Source organism: Zingiber officinale, chromosome 2B (genome assembly GCF_018446385.1).
Source record: "Zingiber officinale cultivar Zhangliang chromosome 2B, Zo_v1.1, whole genome shotgun sequence".
Taxonomy (NCBI): Eukaryota; Viridiplantae; Streptophyta; class Magnoliopsida; order Zingiberales; family Zingiberaceae; genus Zingiber; species Zingiber officinale.
This window is the reverse complement of record NC_055989.1, coordinates 64941023-64965377: the sequence shown is the minus strand read 5'-3', so window position 1 is coordinate 64965377 and position 24355 is coordinate 64941023. Positions and strand designations below refer to the sequence as shown.

General features: G+C 36.6%; 1 protein-coding gene and 1 pseudogene across 7 annotated transcripts; one reads left to right on the top strand and one right to left on the bottom strand.

Moving 5' to 3' along the window:
- The first annotated feature begins 13449 nt into the window (after window positions 1–13449).
- LOC122045731 (proteasome assembly chaperone 4-like) lies at window positions 13450–17740 on the top strand. Of its 7 annotated transcripts, none has more exons than XR_006130083.1 (9): window positions 13450–13767; window positions 13868–13956; window positions 15061–15255; window positions 16238–16306; window positions 16396–16471; window positions 16548–16612; window positions 16752–17038; window positions 17354–17462; window positions 17559–17740. XR_006130083.1 is itself a non-coding variant. In XM_042606079.1 (7 exons), the coding sequence occupies exons 3-7, from the start codon at window positions 15073–15075 to the stop codon at window positions 16845–16847; spliced, it is 489 nt and encodes a 162-aa protein (XP_042462013.1). In that variant the 5' UTR covers window positions 13450–13767; window positions 13868–13956; window positions 15061–15072; the 3' UTR covers window positions 16848–17740. The 7 variants fall into 7 exon arrangements, 2 of the variants coding, with proteins under 2 accessions (XP_042462013.1, XP_042462014.1); XR_006130082.1 differs by having other exon boundaries at window positions 17540–17740; XR_006130080.1 differs by having other exon boundaries at window positions 17354–17740.
- Window positions 17741–21240: 3500 nt separating this feature from the next.
- LOC122049758 lies at window positions 21241–21354 on the bottom strand (annotated as a pseudogene).
- Window positions 21355–24355: the final 3001 nt, after the last annotated feature.

Here is a 24355-nt window from a genome sequence, read left to right as displayed (position 1 = left end):
CCTTTTTGTTGACACAAGAAGCACACAATGTGCTCCTTGCTCTTCTTTATCCCGGGGGTGGTCTCCTTGGGCTTCTCCTTGCCCTTTTGTGTCACTTGACCCTTCTTCTTGACCAAGTTGGGACACTTGCTCCTGTAGTGCCCACTTTCCCTACACTCAAAACATATTATATGATCTTTATTTTTAATTGAAACATTTATACCTTCTTGTGTAGGGATGACACTTGCTCCTCCATTTGATATTTCTTGAATTTTGGAGGTGGCACCATCTTCTTCTTCTTCACTTGATCCGGATGTGGAGGCCTCTTCTTGCTCCGGGTTCATTGATCTACACTCCCCCTCAACCCTAGAGGTGGAGGCTTCATTATCTTGTACATGGAACAAGGAGTATGCTCCCTCCTTGTTCTCTTCATTGCACTCCCTTGAAGATGAGGCTTCTTCTTGGACTTCTTCTTCGGAGGTTGAGCATCTCTCAACCTCGGAGTCCTCCTCTTGGTCTTGCTCCAAAGAGTCACCCTCTCTGGATTCTTCTTGCTCTTGTACAGTGGAGGGGATCTCTTCATGAAGCTTGGCCAATTTACTCCATAATTCCTTTGCATCTTCAAATTCTCCAATTTTGCAAAGGATGGTACTCGGTAATAAATTGACCAAAAGCTTGGTCACTTTGTCATTGGCCTCGCACCTTTGGACTTGCTCTTGGCTCCATTTGCTCCTCTTGAGAACTTTGCCCTTTGAGTTTGTTGGAGTCTTGAAGCCTTCCATAAGAGCAAACCATTGCTCTATCTCCATCATAAGAAAATTTTCGATTCTTGATTTCCAAGAATCGAAGCTCGTGGAAGTGTATGGTGGAGCCACCCTTGTGTCGAAACCGAGCCCATCTCGGAATTCCATTGTAGACGTTGAGCTTTTGAAATTCTTTGACTTTGACAATTTTGCTTCAGCTTCTTCACCCTCTAGCTCTTCTTGTTATGCTTGACCCTTCCGGCGATGATTCCGGTGAAGAGCAACCTTGCTCTGATACCACTTGTTAGGACCGAAAAGTAGCTAGAGGGGGGGGGGGGTGAATAGCTCGTCGCGTGCTTCGTGGTTGACGTTGCTTGTTTCTTCGAAGATGTGCAGCGAAAAATACAGAAACAAAACATACAACGCTAACACGGTTGGTTTACTTGGTATCCACCTCACAAGAGGTGACTAGTCCAAGGATCCACACCTACACACACACCCTCCACTAATAAAACTCTCCTTTATGGTAACTACCAAGGGCGGAGAAGCCCTACAAGACTCAATACAAGAAGAAAGGGAAAGGTAATGAAATACAAGCTTACAAGCTTACAATGAGTGCAAAAACCCTAACCCTAGTTTCTTCTTCTTCTCTTGATCCGCCTCTTGACTTGGAAGAACCTCCAAGAACCTTCAAGAACTGGCGATCTCAAGCTTGAGAAAAACTGTGGAGGAGCTGATGAAGATCTGAAAATGAATCGGTGAAGAAGTGCTGAAGGAGACGCCCGCCTGCAGCTCAAATACGACGCAACGGTCGGATCCCGATCGATTCGAAAACTCTCAATCGATCGGGGAGGCTTTGGATCGATTCACGGATCGATCCAGAGCGCCTCTGTGCTCTGGAAAAATGCCTGGATCGATCCACGGATCGATCCAGCGCTTATCGCGCGAAGCAGCAGCGTCCCAATCGATCGGCTGATCGATTGGGACCTCTGGATCGATCCACTGATCGATTCAGAGGCTCTCTGTTCGCTAGAAAAGGCCTGGATCGATCCACTGATCGATCCAGCTCTTGGTTTTTGCCCAAAACCAAGTCCCAAGCCTCTCAAACCAACATCCGGTCAACCTTGACCTGTTGGTACATCATACCTAGCATCTGGTCACTCCCTTGACCTGCCAGAACTCCCCACCAAGTGTCCGGTCAATCCCTTTGACCCACTTGGACTCTTCTCTTCGTGCCAAGTATCCAGTCAATCCTTTGACCTACTTGGACTTCCCAACACCAGATGTCCGATCATCCTTGATCCATCTGGATTTTCCCTTGTCTAGCTTCACTCACCAGGGCTTTCACCTAGCTTCACTCACTAGGGTTTTCCATCTATCTAGCTTCACTCACTAGGACTTTCACCTGGCTTCACTCACCAGGATTTCCTTCTGCCTAGCTTCACTCACTAGGACTTTCCATCTGCCTAACCTTCCAGTTAGGACTTCCCTGATCAGAATCTCCCCATTTGAACAACTGCACCTGCATTGTCCATGTGTCTACATGTATTGTCAAACATCGAAACTATGACCAAGACTCAAGCTTGGTCAAGCTAGTCAACCTTGACCTAACGGATATTGCACCAACATTTTATTGGTTCGATTAACTAAAGATAGATAAGATCTAAATTGTTGTTTGTCCTAATCTGGATCGATTGTATATGGCTCTTTGTCTTCTAAGAATCCATTCCAACAAGTCCTTAAGTTCCTTGACTTGACTTTTCAAGTTAGAATTTTCTTCCTCAAGTTGTTGGACTTGAGTTGAAGTTCCATCTTGAACAGGCTCGGTCAAGGAACTTAGGTTAGTTACTTCCTTAAAGGTTGTTACCTCCTTTTGGCGTGACTTGACTCGGACATTATATTTTTCCAGCTTACACATCAAATAATTTATTAAATTATGCAACTTATCTACTTGAGGGGAACTTATATTGTTGTTTGACCCTTCGAAAATAGATACAGATCCGTAGCTTTGCTCTGACTTGGCTTCTGATTCATTCTAGGACTTGTTTTCGGTGACTTATTCTCGGGCTGGAAGTGCGAGAAAGCTTACTTGCTCGTGTTCTTTATCAGAGTCTTCTGATGAAGATTCATCCCACGTTGCTTGTAAAGCCTTCTTTTTTTCATTACTTCTTGGCTTCCTTCTAATTCAGACAATTTGACTTGATGTGTCCTATCTTGTTGTATCTGTAGTAGGTAACTTCATATTTGACCTTCGTGTACTCAACTATTTTATCTTTGATTGAATCACCTTCTTGATATCTCATTTGGTGAAACCCTTCTTCTTCTTGTACAACTTCCGAAGCAGGTTCACAAGCTCAGTGGTGATTTCATCATTCTCTTCTGAGTATGATTCACCTTCAGACTCGGGTTCAGTTTGGTGCTTCATTTTTTGTTCCCTTCTTTTGTTTGTACCTACAACCAAAGTAATACCTTTCACGACCTGCAGTGCATTAGTCTGTTCATGCAATTCAAATTTAGAGAATAATTCATCTAATCTAATTAAAGAGAGGTCCTTTGATACTTTGTAAGCATCTACTATCGATGCCTATAACGTATTCCTAGGAAATGCGTTTAAGGTGTACCTGATGATGTCACGGTTCTCCATTCTCTCACCGATCACGTGGAGACCATTGATGAGATTTTGGATTCGAGCATGTAATTGGCTCTCTAATCCACCTTCCTATATTTTTATATTATATAATTTATTTAAAATTAAATATCATTTAGATACCTTTGTGTCAGATGTTGCTTCGTGTAGCTTGATAAGTTTCTCTCATAATTCCTTGGCATTTGAGAATGGATCGACTCAGTTCAGCTCTTCTTTGGTCAAGCCATATTGGAGAGTCTGAGTGGCTTTTGCATCCATCTTGATCTTCTTCCTTGTAGGTGCATCCCACTTGTCACAAGGGATGAGTACTCCGTCTTTGGTGGAAAATATGAATCCAATTTGGATTATGATTCACATTTCCACTTGGGATTTGAGATGGTACTCCATTCGACCCTTCTAGTAACTGAAGTCCTCGTCAAAGAAAATAGATGAGCATATGGTACTATAGCCTTCTTGATGAGCCATTTAGTGATGATCTCACAAAAACAAAAATAATGAAACTTGTTCTAAGACTTGGTCTTGGATTAGTAGTGCGATAGTAGAAAAGGTGAAAAATGGCTCGAGTGGTGTTACACCAATTTCGAGAATGTTGGAAGAATCGACAAATTTGTCAGGAGAGGTTATTATACCAATTATGACTTATGGTGAAAATTTAAAAATGGAAAAAATGCATAGGGGTGAATAGTAGATGAAAAAGTAACAAAAAAGATTACTCGAACGGTAGTTATACCAGTTAAGAGTGCCCCCACTTTGATACTAATTGTAGGATTATTGTGCTAGAGGGGGGGTAAATAGCGCTCATAACTTTTTCACATTTTTCAAAAAATACAAAATAAACGTAGCAGAAATAAAAGATAATTGACATAAGTTGGTTTTACTTAATTCAGAGTCAGTGACAACTCCTACTCCAAAGCTAACGATCAACGATCACTTTTGGTGGCAATTCATTAATAATTTGGAGAATTACACAGACAAATACAAGTACAATGGAATAATAGTTTAAGTTCTATAAATAAAAATTATACTGACGACTAAAGAGTTGGAGTTGTGAGCTTTCAGTCATCAGAACAATGTTACGGCTTTGTAGATTTATCTTTGGAGCAGCACAAAAGAGAGAGATTATAATTGAAGTTGTGTTTGAAGAGCTACTCGAATACTACTTTTATAAACTGTTGAAGGTGCCTCTAGCTACATCCAAGGTGCCTCTAGCTGTATATTTTATCTAGTTCATCTTAGTCACGATAAACACCGTATTTTGCCAACTTTATCCCTTTAATGACACTTTCCAAGAGATCAAGGCACCTCTAATACTCCAGGGCACCTTACATGTGTCTAGGGTGCCTCTCCACAGCAAAAACCTTATCCCCAAGGTTTATCCGCGCGAGGGCGCCTCCCATTCCATCCATGGCTCTTTCAAGTAGCTATGAGACGCCTTAGGTACTATTCACTCGAGTCTAACTTCTATTTTTCAACTCTTGTAAAATATAGTAGTCCAAACATAAAGGGATACCCTGCAAAATAAAGTTAACACAATAAAATATGATTAATTTAATAGTCTCTAAACTATTCGGTCCTAACTTTGAGTTTCCTAAAAATCCTAGGTCGAACCAACTTCTACTATTCCCTCAACGGGGAAGCCGTCCTCACCTACTCCTCTCAAGAGAGTTTACCTTTTGCTAAATTGGTCCTCTAGACTGTTTGGACTTTTGCTCAGCATCCGATACTTCAGGACTTTAACCTAGTATCCTCGACCCTAGGATTTTCCGCCTGATGTCCACGACCCCCAGGACTTTCACCTAATGTCCTCAATCCTAGGATTTCACCTGACTCCCTTGACCTACTAAGACTTCGCCCAGTCCCACGGACCAGTGTAAGTACCCCATGGTAGTTTTAGTATAATCAACCAAGTTAAGTTAGATCTTGTTATGTTTAATCCTTGTGTCTAAGTGCGCAAAAACTTAAGAACACAAGAAGTCGAGCGAAAAACATAGCTAGCGAGAAGGATGACATGGAAAAGAGTCGACAGGCTCAGTGCGTCCGAGAGACAAGGTGCTGAGAAAAAGTATGATGGTGGACGAGAAGGAAGTGCGCAACATTCTGAGGAATGAGAAGCTAGAGCGAAAGATTACTCGAGAAGGCTGGAAGATGAGTTCAGGTGAACCCAATTTTGGATGGTCGAAATCACCCAAGTAAACGGGGTTGGAGCAGATGGCCGGATAAAAAGTCAACTCATATTTGGCTCTTGTCCGGGCGCTCAGAGCTATTCCTGATTCCTGGAGTCTGGGCGCCCGGACCACTTTGGTGCCGAAAGGGTGCCTCGACGTAATATATCAACTTTGGGTCCACATTAACAGCGGTCTAAGTACCTGGAGAGGCTCTGGGCGCTCGGGAGTGGATAAAACTTTATCACTTGGCAATTATGTAGTCGTTGCATAGAGATAGAATTTTTCCACGCTAGGTGATCAAACATGTTTTGTCATAAAACAAGTATCAATCAAAGTTAAATTGTGATCCCTAGCAAATGCAGTATAGGGCAATTCAAGTCATCTCCCTAGGACGGTTGTAATATCTTTGCCAACAGTAATTCTAACTGATTGAAGGTAAGAGTAGGGGGGAGATTGTTTTCAAGATTAAAGGCAAATGAACAAAATAGAGAAAAATCATTCTTTTGACCAATCTACTGTTTAAGAATGGAAACATCCCAACAGAGGCTAACCAAGTAATATGAAATGAGGACAATGAGAAGAAAGGGGTAGTTGATCTAAACCTTCCTAATCAAGAAACATTTCAATCCACTTAAGAACAACTCAAAAGCTTAAGAAAATTATCTCAAGTGCAGAAAATCTCCAAGCGATCACTGGAGATTTGGAAACATGTAAAGCAAACGATAAGGAGTGTATCTCTCCTACAGATTGTTCACATGAATCCTAATCAGGAAACATTTTCAGAAACTTAGTTGCAGAAGGAAGATAATGGAACTGGGAAAACTGCCGATCAACACCAGGGAAAGAGAAAGATCCTTCCTTGCCATCGGCTGGAGATGAATCTCTCTAGTGATCTTCTTCTTCCACCTCCAGTTGCGTCTCTACTTCCTTCCAAGTCACTCTCGCAATCGCTGAAGATCGAAAACCTAAATCCCCCTTACTATGCTTCATCTCCCTCTTTTATATCCTCTTCCAACCCCCATCCGATGTGGTAAGTAACTCAGATCTCATCTAAGCGGCTGGAGTCAAATGTGGTATCAATGGCTCAGATCAAGTTCAATTCAAAATGGACGACTGAAGTTAATTCGAGCTGCTCCTTCCAATCCATCCCAATTAGATCAAGCCAAACTTTATTCTCTACTACAATCCCTTGCAAAGAAATGAAACTAGACGAATTAAGTACAAATTCTCAATTATATCTAACATTTAATTCAATGCATACTTAAATTTTAATTTAGAAAAATATGTTTTCAACCCATAAATTGGTTATGAACTAAAATCAAAATCAAAAGCTTAGCACCCAAACATGTTATTAAATTAAGGATAATGCTAAATGGCTAGAATCTGGCCAGCTAGAATCAATACATGCAAGTGTACATATGAGTATTTTAGTAATATCATATGTGTACATTAATTACATGTATGTACATGCATGCATTCTAATTGGAGGATAAAAAATTCTAGCTGGCCAGATTCTGGCCAACAAGAATTACCGTTAAATTAATCACTTATCAATTCCCCCACACTTAGTTTTTGTGTGTCTCAAACAAAGGAAATAGAAACAAATCACCTTCTATGAAGAGATTCCTCACAATTCATTGATGCTGTAAAGGATGGTTGAGTAAGATCATTAAATTCACAAAGATCATTACATTATATTCATGAATCCAAGCATTATATAGGTCAATGAGTATAGCTGAATGGATCACTTGAATGGATCGAGTATGAAAAGAATTACACCGACTAAGTATCCCTAGTCTACTCTCACACTCAGTGCACATGAAATATGGAGCTTCCCTCGTTGTTACTTACACACCTCACTACCATAAACTTGCCCTATTCCTAAATTTTCCACCACTGTATTCCGATGGCACAACATTAATCAGAAAAGTTTATTGAGATCTGGAATATAATCAAAGATAAACTAAATGGAATGGTTTGCTTTTTTAGTAAAGAAACGGAACAATGAGAAAATGAAAGTTTTGGTATCAAGACTTGACGAGTCAACAAAAATTACTAGCAGTACTTTCCTAAATGTCCATAAAACTCATCTTCGGAAGTAACTCTATAAGCTAGTAACCAAAAGTTCTTCAATGGTTGACCCATCTATGAAAAGTACTTAATAGCTAAAATTGATACTCTTATAATTCCATTTTTTTTCCCAACAATTCCACCAATTGTTCAACAATTCTTTTTTCCTTTCCCAAATTTAGTTTTCATGAACTCAATCTTCTTGGTTACTCTTGCATACTAATTGAAAAATCACCTAATTACTTCAGCTATCCGTATTCTGGAAATTAGTAATTCCAACACAGATTCTACACTTTATGCTTCCATGTTTCTTCCAGATGACAATTGCCCATTATATGAACTCAAAATATGTATTCATACTACACACACCCAGCTTGCTTAAGCTTCTAAATTATAAGACTTAAATCCATCAAGAACTTACAACAGAATTTAGAAATAAAATCTAAGGTTCAGGTGCTACAGCTTAAGGAGTTCCTGCATTACCATAGCTCTATAGTTTAGTTCCATATTCTAACTTAATGAGGTTCAACAGATTCAACTCTGATCAATTCCACTTACAAATCACTATCAGATTCAACATTATCCACATTCCACAAGTAACTTCTTTCCATATATGTCCTTGCCTCTTATCAAATGCCTTAGCTGTGAAGCATTGAATTAGAAGAAAGATTTCCTTAACAACATTAGAATGTAACCAAATTACAGTACTAAAGCAGCAACTAAAACTTTTTTTTTCCTGCAGTTGACAACTCGCAGCCATACTAAAAAATTTCATTCAAAACTCCTGATGTCATTTGATTCAAAGAACCCCACCAAGTTGTGCCTCTTCAAGTTGGAATTTTACTTAGTAAATCCAACAAAATTCCACAACTTCAAAATAATTTTACCAACCAACTTAAAATAAGAAGCACCATTGAATTTCAAGCATATGCAACCCCTCCCCCCATACTTAAAATTTAACCGTCCCTGTAAAATAATTCATCAAGTCAATCACCAAAACTTTCAAGAGGAGAAGATGACAAGTGATATATGGAGATTTTATGGAGATGACAAGTGATATATGAATTCAAAATATTTTGTGGAAAATATCATATACTCTTTCATCATCTTAATGCCTGACAACCTTACTGTGGTTTCAAAAAAGAATAGGTCAAACTCTAGAGTTTCAGTGTGCAAGTATCATCACTCATGAACAGATTCAATAATAGGCTTGAAGTAGTCCTTGTTAGGAATTTTCTTCAAATCTATACTCAACCAACCAAGATAGCATCCATCAACATACTCATGCCTAAATACGAGACTCACTAATGCATGAAATCCCTAAAGTTTAAAAATCCAATTCAACCAAAAGTTTCCCATCCATCAGCAGCATTGTATTAGAATTCATAAATGGAAAGGCTATGCCAGGATTTAGGGTTGAGAAAAAAATCAGTTAAACTGAATTAACCAATCGAACCTATCAAATTTAAAAATTCAGTTCGATTAATTATGATTTAATTTTTTTGAAAAAATATCAGTTACATCTATTCAATTTCAATTTTTAAAATCAAAATTTAATTAAATCGAATAATCTGACTTCTTAGTCGAACAGAAAAAAAAGTATTAGAAATTCTGATCCTCTCTCCTCACCCGATTATCTTTCTCTCATATGCACTTCTCTTTCTCTCCTCACGCTAATCTTTCCCATTCGCTTCTCTTTCTCCTTCACATTTCCCAGATCACGATCCCGCTTCGATGGTTGCATCCTCCTCTTCTCCCCACACTCTCCTCCTCCAGCAAGTTGGAATTTTACTTAGTAAATCCAACAAAATTCCACAACTTCAAAATAATTTTACCAACCAACTTAAAATAAGAAGCACCATTGAATTTCAAGCATATGCAACCCCTCCCCCCATACTTAAAATTTAACCGTCCCTGTAAAATAATTCATCAAGTCAATCACCAAAACTTTCAAGAGGAGAAGATGACAAGTGATATATGGAGATTTTATGGAGATGACAAGTGATATATGAATTCAAAATATTTTGTGGAAAATATCATATACTCTTTCATCATCTTAATGCCTGACAACCTTACTGTGGTTTCAAAAAAGAATAGGTCAAACTCTAGAGTTTCAGTGTGCAAGTATCATCACTCATGAACAGATTCAATAATAGGCTTGAAGTAGTCCTTGTTAGGAATTTTCTTCAAATCTATACTCAACCAACCAAGATAGCATCCATCAACATACTCATGCCTAAATACGAGACTCACTAATGCATGAAATCCCTAAAGTTTAAAAATCCAATTCAACCAAAAGTTTCCCATCCATCAGCAGCATTGTATTAGAATTCATAAATGGAAAGGCTATGCCAGGATTTAGGGTTGAGAAAAAAATCAGTTAAACTGAATTAACCAATCGAACCTATCAAATTTAAAAATTCAGTTCGATTAATTATGATTTAATTTTTTTGAAAAAATATCAGTTACATCTATTCAATTTCAATTTTTAAAATCAAAATTTAATTAAATCGAATAATCTGACTTCTTAGTCGAACAGAAAAAAAAGTATTAGAAATTCTGATCCTCTCTCCTCACCCGATTATCTTTCTCTCATATGCACTTCTCTTTCTCTCCTCACGCTAATCTTTCCCATTCGCTTCTCTTTCTCCTTCACATTTCCCAGATCACGATCCCGCTTCGATGGTTGCATCCTCCTCTTCTCCCCACACTCTCCTCCTCCAGCAAGTTGGAATTTTACTTAGTAAATCCAACAAAATTCCACAACTTCAAAATAATTTTACCAACCAACTTAAAATAAGAAGCACCATTGAATTTCAAGCATATGCAACCCCTCCCCCCATACTTAAAATTTAACCGTCCCTGTAAAATAATTCATCAAGTCAATCACCAAAACTTTCAAGAGGAGAAGATGACAAGTGATATATGGAGATTTTATGGAGATGACAAGTGATATATGAATTCAAAATATTTTGTGGAAAATATCATATACTCTTTCATCATCTTAATGCCTGACAACCTTACTGTGGTTTCAAAAAAGAATAGGTCAAACTCTAGAGTTTCAGTGTGCAAGTATCATCACTCATGAACAGATTCAATAATAGGCTTGAAGTAGTCCTTGTTAGGAATTTTCTTCAAATCTATACTCAACCAACCAAGATAGCATCCATCAACATACTCATGCCTAAATACGAGACTCACTAATGCATGAAATCCCTAAAGTTTAAAAATCCAATTCAACCAAAAGTTTCCCATCCATCAGCAGCATTGTATTAGAATTCATAAATGGAAAGGCTATGCCAGGATTTAGGGTTGAGAAAAAAATCAGTTAAACTGAATTAACCAATCGAACCTATCAAATTTAAAAATTCAGTTCGATTAATTATGATTTAATTTTTTTGAAAAAATATCAGTTACATCTATTCAATTTCAATTTTTAAAATCAAAATTTAATTAAATCGAATAATCTGACTTCTTAGTCGAACAGAAAAAAAAGTATTAGAAATTCTGATCCTCTCTCCTCACCCGATTATCTTTCTCTCATATGCACTTCTCTTTCTCTCCTCACGCTAATCTTTCCCATTCGCTTCTCTTTCTCCTTCACATTTCCCAGATCACGATCCCGCTTCGATGGTTGCATCCTCCTCTTCTCCCCACACTCTCCTCCTCCAGCAAGTTGGAATTTTACTTAGTAAATCCAACAAAATTCCACAACTTCAAAATAATTTTACCAACCAACTTAAAATAAGAAGCACCATTGAATTTCAAGCATATGCAACCCCTCCCCCCATACTTAAAATTTAACCGTCCCTGTAAAATAATTCATCAAGTCAATCACCAAAACTTTCAAGAGGAGAAGATGACAAGTGATATATGGAGATTTTATGGAGATGACAAGTGATATATGAATTCAAAATATTTTGTGGAAAATATCATATACTCTTTCATCATCTTAATGCCTGACAACCTTACTGTGGTTTCAAAAAAGAATAGGTCAAACTCTAGAGTTTCAGTGTGCAAGTATCATCACTCATGAACAGATTCAATAATAGGCTTGAAGTAGTCCTTGTTAGGAATTTTCTTCAAATCTATACTCAACCAACCAAGATAGCATCCATCAACATACTCATGCCTAAATACGAGACTCACTAATGCATGAAATCCCTAAAGTTTAAAAATCCAATTCAACCAAAAGTTTCCCATCCATCAGCAGCATTGTATTAGAATTCATAAATGGAAAGGCTATGCCAGGATTTAGGGTTGAGAAAAAAATCAGTTAAACTGAATTAACCAATCGAACCTATCAAATTTAAAAATTCAGTTCGATTAACTATGATTTAATTTTTTTGAAAAAATATCAGTTACATCTATTCAATTTCAATTTTTAAAATCAAAATTTAATTAAATCGAATAATCTGACTTCTTAGTCGAACAAAAAAAAAAGTATTAGAAATTCTGATCCTCTCTCCTCACCCGATTATCTTTCTCTCATATGCACTTCTCTTTCTCTCCTCACGCTAATCTTTCCCATTCGCTTCTCTTTCTCCTTCACATTTCCCATATCACGATCCCGCTTCGATGGTTGCATCCTCCTCTTCTCCCCACACTCTCCTCCTCCAGCAACCCCCCCCCCCCCCCTCCCCGCCTCGCCCCGCCCCGCCTTCCTCCACCCTTCGTTGCAAACAGCAACTCATAGTCACTCCCCTCCGCCTCAAACCCCACCATTCCACCATCTCTTGCACCATCATCTGATCCCCATCGGCATCTTCTCCTTCGCCATCGAGCGAATCTTCAACTTCGCCGTTGGCCCCGCCACCCTCCCGAAGCCCGTCATCCTCAAGGTTCATATTGAACTCTACAACTACCATGAATCCGACATGCTCATCATGGAGATGAGCCATCGGGGGAAAAGAGTTCCATTTCGTCTTCAAGAAGGCTCCTCATAATCCCTAGGCTACTCCCTCCGCTTCTTATTCCTCATTCTCTTCGGATTACTTCTCCAATTAGCCCTCAATCCAGATTATGTGAGTTGTTTCTTGCTTTGTCTGTGTGTTTTTATTGGTAATTCTGAAATCTCGATTTAGTTGAAAACTGGATTAATTGATATTTTATTAATTGTATTTAATCTATTTTTTCTAAAAAAATCTGATCAGTTCAATTAATAAAAAAAATTGATTAATTTAATTAATAAAAAAATTAGTTTAATCGATTTCGGTTTGATTTGATTCGATTCGATTTAATTCTAACTAAATACTCAGCCCAATTAGGATTTGCTCTTAGTATAAGTTCGCTCGATAAATTGCTCTATTACTTATGAAAATTTCATTGATCAAGTCAACTGTTTAAAGAGTGAGTTAAGACTCATTTGTTATTTTAATAGCCCCATAATGTCAGCCCTATAGATGTTGAGAGAAATAAATGTAGGTACGCGGACGTTAAACATATAGTATGATAAATTTTAGATTATCAATTCTTGAAAATCGACCCTTAACTATTCCATTACAAATATTATGCGACCGTTATCTCTGCTGTCCCCTAGAGATCTGCGATCATCATCTAACTTATCATTAAGATTGAACTTTCAGATGGCTTGTTTAGTATTGTGGTTAAGGCTTATTAGGAAAAAAATACAATTAGTGGTTAATTAAAATTTAGAAGGAAATTGAGGTTTTACAATTGAACCGACTTATTTTTTTTAGTTAATTTCGGGTTAAATTGACCGGTTTAGAGTGGCTCGATTTAATTGCATCGGCTCATGGCCGAACAGGATTCGGTTCAGATTTGAATCGAAAATTTCCACGACTGAACCGGTTGTAGACCAAGCCGAACTGAATCGAATTGGTTCAGTTGGTTGGTGAAAGCTGAGAAGTTGAGTTAGGGTTTTGGTATCATCGTTCAGGTCGCTGCGAGCTCTCCCTTTCCTTTCTCTCGCACGTTGGATCGCCGGAGCTGTTGCAGTCCTCCGCTCGCGTCGCCGCGCGAAGATTCCTCTGCATTCGCGCTGCCTCTGACCGCCGGCTACACTTGTCGTCGCAGCCCACGCTTACGCCGCTGGAAGACTCCGTCGGAAGACTGCGTGTCGTTGTTTTCTGCTCCTCGGAGAATTAGAAGCAGCAAGTCCTTTCCCTTAGTTTGAAAACGTCCGTATCGGCGAGAACGTGTGGTACTTTCGTGTTAGACCTTGTTCTGGCGATAAGTGTGAAGTTCTTCTCGGTAGCATTGTTGTAACACAATGTTTATGACTTTTATTCATCTTTGAGCAGCCTCGGGTGATCAAATCGACCACAGCAGCAAGGGACCATTTTTCGTCCACGTTCCTTTGCCTTGTTAATTTTGGCGAATCCCATCGGAGGTAGGTTCTCTTTCTCTTTCTCGTTGAATCTGAAGGATTCTCAAGGAAGGGTAGCCAACACTTGATAAACCTAACTTTGCTGAGAAATCCTGATGTTACCTTATTTGCTTGTAATTTTCTGAATTATCCTCATGAACATTGGCTGCTTGTTGACAATTCACATCATGTTATTTAGCTTTCTAAGCTGCTATTCATGTTAGTTAATTGTGGTGTATTGTTTGTTAGTTGTAGGTTGTCATTCTCTATTGTGGCAAAAAAAGGTTGAATTGTACGTAATATCACAGTTTTATTTTTGTAGTTACTTGATGTAGAATAGGTGTTTACCTTACGCTAGGACATGAACCTTGGCCATATCATAACAGTCAGATGACTTTCATGTGGATACTAACAGTTGTTCTAAAAGGAATTCAAGGAGGTTGTCTAGACGTTTTTGACAAGGAGCCGCTTTGCCTAGGCAATCACTTTATGGTTCTGTCATTTATTTTAATAATAAAAGTTGGATTTTCTTTACAATTTCTTTTAATAGCTTGGTAGTTTCTTATTATGAAATTTTTTAAAATATTTTGTTTGAAATCTTGGCATGTGTAACTTGTAGCGGAGTTGATAAAGGAGATGTAGCACAAACATCTGTGAGAATAACTCTGTAACCTCAAGCCATAATTTGCTTTCTCTTGCATGAGCATTGCTACTGCACAGATGCAATATTATTTTCCTTCTCTTGAATTATCACCATGTTTAATTTAAAAATATATGATATTTCAAAATAAAATTTTACTAGCTTCTTATTGGAATTGTCATTTTTTTACAGTTTTTTTTTCTCATTATTTCCATTACTGGTATTGTTAGTATAAGCTAATATTCTTTGGTCATGATGTACTTCTCTAATTTAACTAAGAAGACTGGACATACAAAAACACATGACTTGGCAAGTGCTGAATCATACATATTATGTGACAATTAAGGACATATTTGGCACCAACATGCATGCAACTTAATAATCATTGCAGCAGTTAGGTTTACAGAAGTTTCCTTAAATATAGGTCCAATGCGATGTTTAGTTTTTAACAAATTTGATTTTTCATTTAGTCTTTTTTTTGTTCACAGATTTGACTCAGTATGGCTTCTAAAGAATTAGACACAAGTTTTTCAGAGCTACTTGTAACAGAGGGTTCTGATTCTGTTGGGCAAAGTAACAAATTGGAGGGTCAAGGATCAAATGATGATGCTCAAATAACTTGTTTTACAGAAGATCTGCATGATGTGACATTCCATTTTCAGATTATAAAGCTAACAAAGCAGGTTATTAACATCTGCCTGATATCTTAAAATTATAATGGTCTTGTCATATTGTATTTTTCTCAAAGGTTTTTTTTCACTTTTAATTCTTAATGCTTTGGACCCCAACTAGTATTGTATTGTTATTACTTGCTATGTCTATTTAGCTGACTTTAACACATTCATCGTGTTTCCATTATCATTGTAATCAACTTCATGCAAGTTCCTGAATGCAAATTTTCTGTCGAGTATAAGGGAGTGTAATCTTCATCATGTTTGTCACTCTTTTTGCTGGAATGCTAAATGAGTTGGTATTTCCTCTGTTAATATATTAAGTTCCGGTTATTGCAGGTTCTTGAGAGGATAAGCACTTATTATCCTTAATCCTTACCATCCCTTATACTGAACATCATTAAATGCTTCAATGTTATAAACTTCTATCGAAATAGAACACATTCCTAAAGGTTAAAAGTTTTCTCAGCATACCCAAGTATCCATACCCAATTTTAAACAAAAATCAAAATTCTTAAAATCGACGAAAGAAGGGAATATTTTCATTCTTAGCATGGGTCCTACCTCAATGCACAAGGATTTAGTTGCCTGCAACTAGAAACATCTTCATATTTTAAGCTAGTGAACGATGTAACCATACAAAACAGTGATCTTATTAATGCTTTTAAATATGGCATCCTCTGATATGTTGAGAACACTAGGTCCATCTTCATACTGAGCAGGTTTAATTAGGAAAGATTTTGTTACTAATATGGATGTGATGGGCACTTAACATTTAAGTGTGACTAGACCTATTTTTATTTGGATGGATATAGTGTTTAGATTGTTCTTGCTTTTCCTCTTGCTATCAACAGTTATGACATTCTCATTTCTTGGAATTGTTATACTGCATATCTTGGGCATTCTCTAGTCCACTATTTCACTATTATTGTGTATTCCGATCATAACACTGTGTGCTTTTTCTGACCTCTGTAGCATCTTTGTAACTGTTCAGATATATGTATGGATTGGATGTAACACTGCTAAGTTTGGACATTTGTATGCTGCAGCAATAACTAGACCGGTATTGAAAACCAAATCTTTGGTCGTCTACCAGTAAAAAAATTATCATCTTTCAGTATGATTCTTATACTTCCATAATAATTTCTCCAGAATAAAACAGTAGCTGTTACTCCAGTTCTAGGAGGCACTTCTGACAACACTGGGTCTGGCATTGCTCGTCGATTAGGTACTATGACATCCCTACGATAAAAATCTTTTCTCCATTTTTTTCAACTAAGTCTTTGGTTTGCTCTTGTTTTCAGTGTTAAAGACTGGCCTCAATATAATTGTGGCATGCAATATTCCAAAAGACAGCCCCACGCTTGAGGTATGTAAATGCTCGCAGTATCTCATATAATGACAACTTCAGCAGCAAAATTTTTGGATGAATATTCTTCTCATCATATATTTTTACGAGCGTTCAGCTTCATGGCAGCTTTACTTATGCCTTGGGATTTTGATTCTAGGTGACCGCAGAGAGAAAATTGTTTGAGAAGCTAAAAAGTTTGGGTTATATTAAACCCAGGCCTGAAGGGTTGCCTGTTAGATCAGCACATAATTGATCATTTGAGTGCAATACATGAGAATGTCTTGCTTTCTGTAAGACAGAATTATCTTCATACCTGTATGTAATTTGATGCTACAGACAGGATCATCAAATTGCCTTCTTTCAATCTACTCTATTCAATAGGAAGGCAATATCCTGCACGGTACTTTCCTATATGAAAGGGTGATTCTTCACAAGAAAAACATGGTAATAGAACACTCAATTCTTCTGGTGTCTCGCCCATAAATGCTATTATATGTTATCTGTTTTAGAGATCTTTTGGTTTCTTACCCATAAATGCCGGTATATGAGTGTCTAATTTCACGCCCTAATAGTTAAAACCATGAAAATGATTTAGCTTCTGTTTTTGATTCATTTGTATTCTTGCTCATTGAGAAAGTTTATGATATTATGGTGGCCCGATTTGGTGGTCCAGAACTTCTGTTGAGATTTGTCTTTGTTTGGAGAGGAAGAACATTGATTTGAATGTTGGAATTATTCAAATACTCTCTGTTTTTACAGGTATAGCATGGAGATACTTCGAAAGGGTTACCTTCTTTAGGAGAGCTCTCGTGGTGGGTGATGTCGAGTGTTGTGTTTTTATTAGAAGGCAGTGCGAACTTGAATAAAGGTTTGTTTCCTTGCCCCATTTGTTGTAAGTTGTGAGGCATGTAGGTGTTCATTTTTCTTTGGATGCATGTGATGTAGATGAGATCATTCCTTATAGTTTCGGGGTGCTTGGGAGAGTAGATACATGGTGTCAAAGGTGTGCTCGGTGAAACGAGCTATAAAATGGCAACAACTTCGTGAAAATAAAAATGTAGATATGTTACATTAACGACTCCTCTAGTGTTAGTTTCACGGATATAGAGGAAGATAAATATAGGTATATAAGTGTTAGGCGCATAATGGGATGCATTTTAAGTTGTCAATTTTTGAGAATTGACCCTTGATCATTATGTCATGCGTCTACTATTTGCGTTATGCCCTAGGGATGGTAATAGCTTCATGAAGATCTCATGCATGTTCAACTTCGAGTCAGCTATATACTTTTTTTATATCATCTCACTAGGGCTTTTGACTATCTTTCTAATTGTAAGAACAGTCTTTATATGACAGTCTTTTGATCATATAAGACATGTGTTGGTTATGGCTAAAGTAAAAAAGATGAGCAACCTAAAAAGACCTAAAAGTAGCTAGGGCTATGGTTTATAGGTGGAGGGGAGATCATTTGGACCACCTGTCTTGGTCCTCTCTTGGACCAAGATAGGCGGATAGGTGGTATGCGATGACCCCTATTTGTTAAATAGATTGGGACTATCAAATTCCACCAATACAAATGCTAGATCGAGGAATGATCCAACATTTGTAGACGATTCTCCCTCTTATAGGTGAGGTTCATTACTAGAAGAGGAATCCGACATCCTTTCTACACGGACCTAGCTCCGCAAAACTATTGAAAATATACCAATAAACAAAGTAATTTCTTTATGGCTGCTTCAGATCTGTATTGGCTAAGGTAAAAGGCGAGCAGCAGCTTAAGAAGACCTGAAAGTAGCCAGGGCTACTATTCAATTGTTAGTTCCTTTACAAGTGAGGTTCGCAAGAAGAAGCAGGGGGATTTAATTTCATAACTAAATTTATATACCTTCATTTTTTTTCTTGAAAATTTTAATTACAATTACAAGAAATATCGAGTAATAAAATAATTTTAAAAAGCCATGAAAAAGAATGGCGCCTAGTAAACAACGATATAAGACTTTTGTCGGTCACGATGTGTATGATTGAGGAGGCAAATGCAGCAGCAGTAGCTGATAAGAGAAAAAGCTGATGCTACTCTCCACTCAAGGAAAGAAAACCAACTGGCTTTGCACGAGGAGATCCTTTGCCCGATCGTGTGCGGTCAAGATTAAATCTCGGTCGGGTCAGATCCTTCTCTCCCTTCCTCAAACCACACATGAGTCACGAGTCTTCTTAGTGGCAATGTGGCTAATGAACTTTTGAGTCAGAAGTCGATCTTCTTCCCTTTTCTCCCATCATTTAGTTTTTTGACACTTTTTAACTTGTGATAGATAGTGAATGAGTGCCCAACTTGGCCATCAATGGCTTGCGTGTTTTAGGCTTATCTCACTCGGTGTGTGTATTTTTTTTTGTGTTTTAGAGTTGACGATGACGATGAGGGACTTTATTCTATCCTAATCATAATTTTTTTGTCAAGTAAAAAACAAATCGGTGTGGAGGGGATTTTATATGTAAATCATGTGAAAACTAGTGACGGTAGGTAAACAAAACATCAACACTCCACGCGGGTACAGTGTAAAAGATTTACTCGATAGATAGACGAACCAAGGAAAAGGCTATCTACCTTCAAAATAATCGAATAAAATCAGGACATCTAAATTATGAAAAATAAAACATCAACCAGTCGAACTTTTGAGTAATAAACAAAAATAATAATAATAATAAATGCAGTTGAGTAAAATAAATACTATTGCGCTTCCACCACTCGACAAAGGGGAAGGACTATGTTGGGTCAAATCAACTCTTTGCTATTGTACACTTTTCAGAGCACTAAAACTGATTCAATATCACATTTTTGACAATGAAATTCAACTTTTATCTGAACTGAAAATAAGGATTTATCCTTAATGACACCATTAATTACTTAATTAATTGATTAAAAAAATCAGTTTTATGTGTGTGTGTATATATCTTGATACTTCAAACTTTTGGAGAGGCATATGCCTAAATCATATAATGCATGCCAATCCAGTAGTAGCAATTCCTTGCTTGGATTCCATGAACAACTGTTCCTTGTTCATCTCAAATTGAAACTTTATCTTCTTCCCCTTGTAGTATATATTCTTTCTTTCCACTTGAAACAAAACAAAGACGAAATGATTTAAGCCAATTATATTGTTTCTCAACCCTAAAATAATTCTAATATTTGTTATATTAAAGTGTGTGGGTTCTCTATTCCCCGAACTTTTCGTGTTCCATTTAGATCTAAATCCACTTTCAAGAAAATGTATGGTAGAGAAGTGAGGAGAATATTTGATCTAATAAGAATGTTTACTCGTTCCAGACGACCCTTGTCTATCGTTTATTTATTCACTTGCCCCTTCGCGTATTGATGGGACATGCTTATTTATAGATTGAGGAGCAAACACTTTGTCTAGAGTTTAGGGTTTAGAATTTAGGATTTAAGGAGTTGGAATCGGTCTAATTACAGCTAGCTAGTTGAGTTGATCACTAAAAAAAAAAATCATAATATTATGCACAAAACTTCATCACTTGCGCATACTATTCGCGTCACTTTCCCCTCTTCCTTCCCATCTCTCCTACTATCTTTCCATCCAAATAAATCAAACACAAAGGATCTCGACACGAGCTCAACATCTTTGGTTTGTCCTATTACTTGACTTGTTCACAAACAAGAGCCTTGGTTCTTATTCTTGGCAGATGTGAAAGCCATGCGAGTTAAAGATGCCTTATTCCACCACCCTAAAACACATGATTAGATTACGACAATTGAAGTTCCATTTGAAGTTAGTCATCCTCCATCACGAGGACATATTAAATAAACACATCAAAAATATCCAAAAATTACTCTTCTTTGTCTTCTAACACTCCACTAATCACAATTTAAACACGATTATAAGATGTATCCAAAGTCTTTGCTTAGCTCACCTTCTATGAATTGAGGAAGAAAATATTATAAGCTAGAAATAATAGTTTTGTATGCATTAAATCAAAGGTACCAAGAACATTTGACTAATAATTAACATGGTCAAAGTTTAAAATGATTTGTCTTGTTTTAAAGAAGAAACAAGTCCAATGAGAATAATTTGAGATAATGATTCTCTAAAATAATTTAGAGAAGAATTCGAAACAGTTAAACAAAGGTATTGAAAGCTCCATATTTGTTTTTATTTTCTTGGATATGATCAAGTGTTTCAAGCATGAGTTGGAATATATTGAACACTTTTTGACTGATTAAATTATTCTTATTATTTGTAACTAATTTTATTATTGATATTATTCTGTTTACTTGGAAGTGCTGACGGAAGGAGAGAAGAAATAATAAACATCTGATATGGAAGGGAAAAAGATTTGCGGTAGGGAAGAAAAGATTCCTAGTGAGAATTAAATTAAGGATATCGAACAGTACGTAGGAAAGAGAAATTCACCGGTTTGTGAGCTTGTAGTTTGGCCCATCACGAGCTAGTAGTGGAGAGCTCCAAACTGTCACTAGCTCGCGATGGTCCCGTAGATATTTTCTCAACGAGTAAAAGTTCAGTTAAATCGAAATAATCACTTATTAACTATATAATTTGAAAATCATTATTTCAGTTTTGATCATAAATATGCATAATTTAGTATCCTAAATCCATAAATTAAATTTGGTAAGGGAGTCTGATCCAAACTCTCCCTCGTAAAAAAATTAATTTAATTTTTTATATTAAAAATTAAAATAATAAGAATAAATATTATACTTGGTCTTAGCCAAAAGGCCAAGAGATATATACTTTCTAACATTATCAGCCAAAGGTATTTCTAGGAATTTTTATACTCCCAATACTATCCATCTTAATATGTGGGATTAAAGAAAATCATGACAACGCATATATTTATATAAAAAATAAAGAAAATTACTAATAAAGGTTAAATTTTTTTTTCAAATGTGAAAATAGAAAAAGGATATTAACATAATTTTATTTTTAAGCTTCATTAAAATTAATTAATAAATTCTTATTAAAAAATAATTAGAGAAAATAATTAATAAGATTTAAAATTATTTTTAATGTGAAAATAAAAAAATATTGATAAAAAGGCAATCAATTTGTTCGATTCAAATAACTCAATTCAATTAATTTGGTTATAATCGAATGCATAGTCCTAACCACAGTTGGTTGACTAGCTTAATTGCCGCGGGTCAGAAGCCTTATCCCATGGGCACATGGAGAAGTTGGGATAGTCAAATTGAGGAAAAAAACAAAACAAAGAAGTTGGGTCATCAAAACTGAAAAAAAGGACGAGGGGAAATTAAGTTTATTTTTGGACTAACAAGAAATGAAAGAAAAATTGATCCATAATTTGAAATTCATCCTACATTAATTTTACATCAAGGAGAATATCACTACTTAGAATAATCTATCCTCTTTTTTTCTCCTCCTCGAGAATAAACAGAATATAACTTTTTTTTCTTACACACATGGACAAGATATGGGATAATGATTTTGATCAGATAAGAACATTTAAAGGTGATGGTCAGCTAGATCTTAATGTTAGATTAAAAAATATGTTTAATCAAGCCCATGTGCTTAAGAAAAACCACATGTGGTAAAATGCATAATTACATGTCATAATCGTATCATTTGGAGAACTAATCAATAGTATTAGCAAGTCTTTGATTCACCTTTTTATGTGCTTTTTTACTTTTTTTTTTGTTAATTAAACAAGATTGAGCTAGCTTTTTACCTTCTTTTATTTAAAATATTCTTTATTTTATTTTATTTATAAATTATCCAAATAGGTAGGCTTAGACCATGTGTGCCATATGGGTTGGTGAGATTTAATAAACTAAATTAATTATTGAAATTAACAAAGAAAAATAGTTTGGCAGTTTCAATTCTCGAAGATCAACTCGATCCCTTTATATTCTCAAGTTCATCGTCGATCCCTCACTATCCTCGGGACCTCATGCCCGAGCCTCCATTAAGAGGGTAGCATAAGCGAAAGCACAAATAATGATAATTAATCAAGCTAAGGACGTATTTAAAATTATAAAATCCTTTAAAAACACACATAACTTTTAGATTTTTCAAAAGTCATAATTATTTTCTATTTCACTTCTCGCGTCACTCGCAGATAAAATTTCATTTTAAATACTAATTTTTCAAAAACAGAATCATCACTCTCCGCTGATTTCTGTCTTAACAAAAATTAGAGTGGTCTTCATTTTCAAAATATAATATCATAGTGGTACTAGTTTTAAAGTGTACACGTGAAAAGGAGACGAATTATATGATTTTAAAAATACATTTTCTTTCTTTTTTGAAATCACATGCGCAGCATAAATACAAGAAAAAAAAAAGTGAGGAGAAGCAAATGCTAACACATGTTCATTTTATTAGGTTTAAAATCTTCAATAATTTTTATTGTAAGATCTACACTCGTTGAATATTTTTATTGAGCAATCATATTTTATATGGTTCGGAGTCTTCGATAGTTCTTATTATAAAACTCACACTCGTTGAGTGTTTTCGTTGAGCAATCACTATAAATTTGAAAATATTACAAAGATTTAAATATAATGCAGGAAAAATAAAAATATACCAATAATAAAATGAATAGAAGATTGATCGTTGGTTGTCAGAACAACCTTTCGATGTCATAGGAGTCTTCTTGGAGTAGCACGTGAATACAAAAAGAGCGAAATGATGTACTGAAGCTTGTGGTTGAAGTCATTTTTATAGACCTTTTCTAAGCACCCGGACCACCCCCAGGCACCTCCAATGAGGACAATCCTAGGACTTCGATGACTTATTCATGTCCAAGTGCCTATATCTGGTTCGGGTGCCCAGACCATTGATGTGACCTCCCCTTGTCGAAGCTCTATCTTTCAAAGTTCATCCATCTCCGGGTGCTTGGATCGGTCCGAGCGCCTAGACTGTGGCGTATGATGGCCAATCAGCATGCGTCAACTCCTCTACTCAGGTGTCTAGGTTCGGGCCAATCTAAGTGCCTAGACTCGGTCCGGGCGCCAGATCTTTCTCAGACGCTTGGAGACTTTTTTTTCAGCCAACTTGTAGTTTTGATTTCCTGCAAAAACACGTTATTCTAAGCAAAAAAAAATATCCTACAAAACAAAGTTAACACATTAGAAAAATATAATCAATTTATGACTTAGATGTTATGACCAAAAGAATTAAGATATTTTCATAATGGTATGATATTATCCACTTGGGTCTAAACCCTCATGGTTTTGTTTTTGAGCTCTACCTAAAAAGGTTTCGTACTAATTGAGATATCTTTCACTTATAAGTCCATGATCCTTTCTATGCGCTTTCAATATGGAACTTTGTTTTTCAACCATTGCAACCCAATAATCCCTGTCCTCAAACAAAGGATCTCATTCTCAAGCCTATCCACTTGATGTCATCTGATCCTTAACCTACCAGGACTTTCCTATCCCATGGTTCAATCAACCTATTAGGACTTCCTTGCCCCTCGATCTAACCGACTTACTAGGTTTTCCTTGCCTAGCCGTAACTAAGATTTCTCTACCTAGTGTCTGGTCATCTTGATCTAAACATGGGAGCCCCCTACTTGTTTCGTTACAGGTCAATATCCCATCCACATAGCTCGATTGAACCATGACTCTTGTGAACAGTCGACGATTAGTCCTTCTAGCAGTTTAGACTTTGATACCAATTGTTATGTCCAAAGGGATGTACATATCTCTATAATTGTATGATATTATTTATTTTAGACCTAAATCCTTATAGTTTTATTTTTGAA

Coding starts and splice junctions, on each gene's coding strand:
- LOC122045731 (XM_042606079.1), top strand. CDS start 15,073: ATGGCTTCTAAAGAATTAGACACAAGTTTTTCAGAGCTACTTGTAACA. Junction 16,307..16,395: donor CTGCAGCAATAACTAGACCG/GTATTGAAAACC, acceptor TAATTTCTCCAG/AATAAAACAGTAGCTGTTAC. Junction 16,472..16,547: donor TGGCATTGCTCGTCGATTAG/GTACTATGACAT, acceptor TCTTGTTTTCAG/TGTTAAAGACTGGCCTCAAT.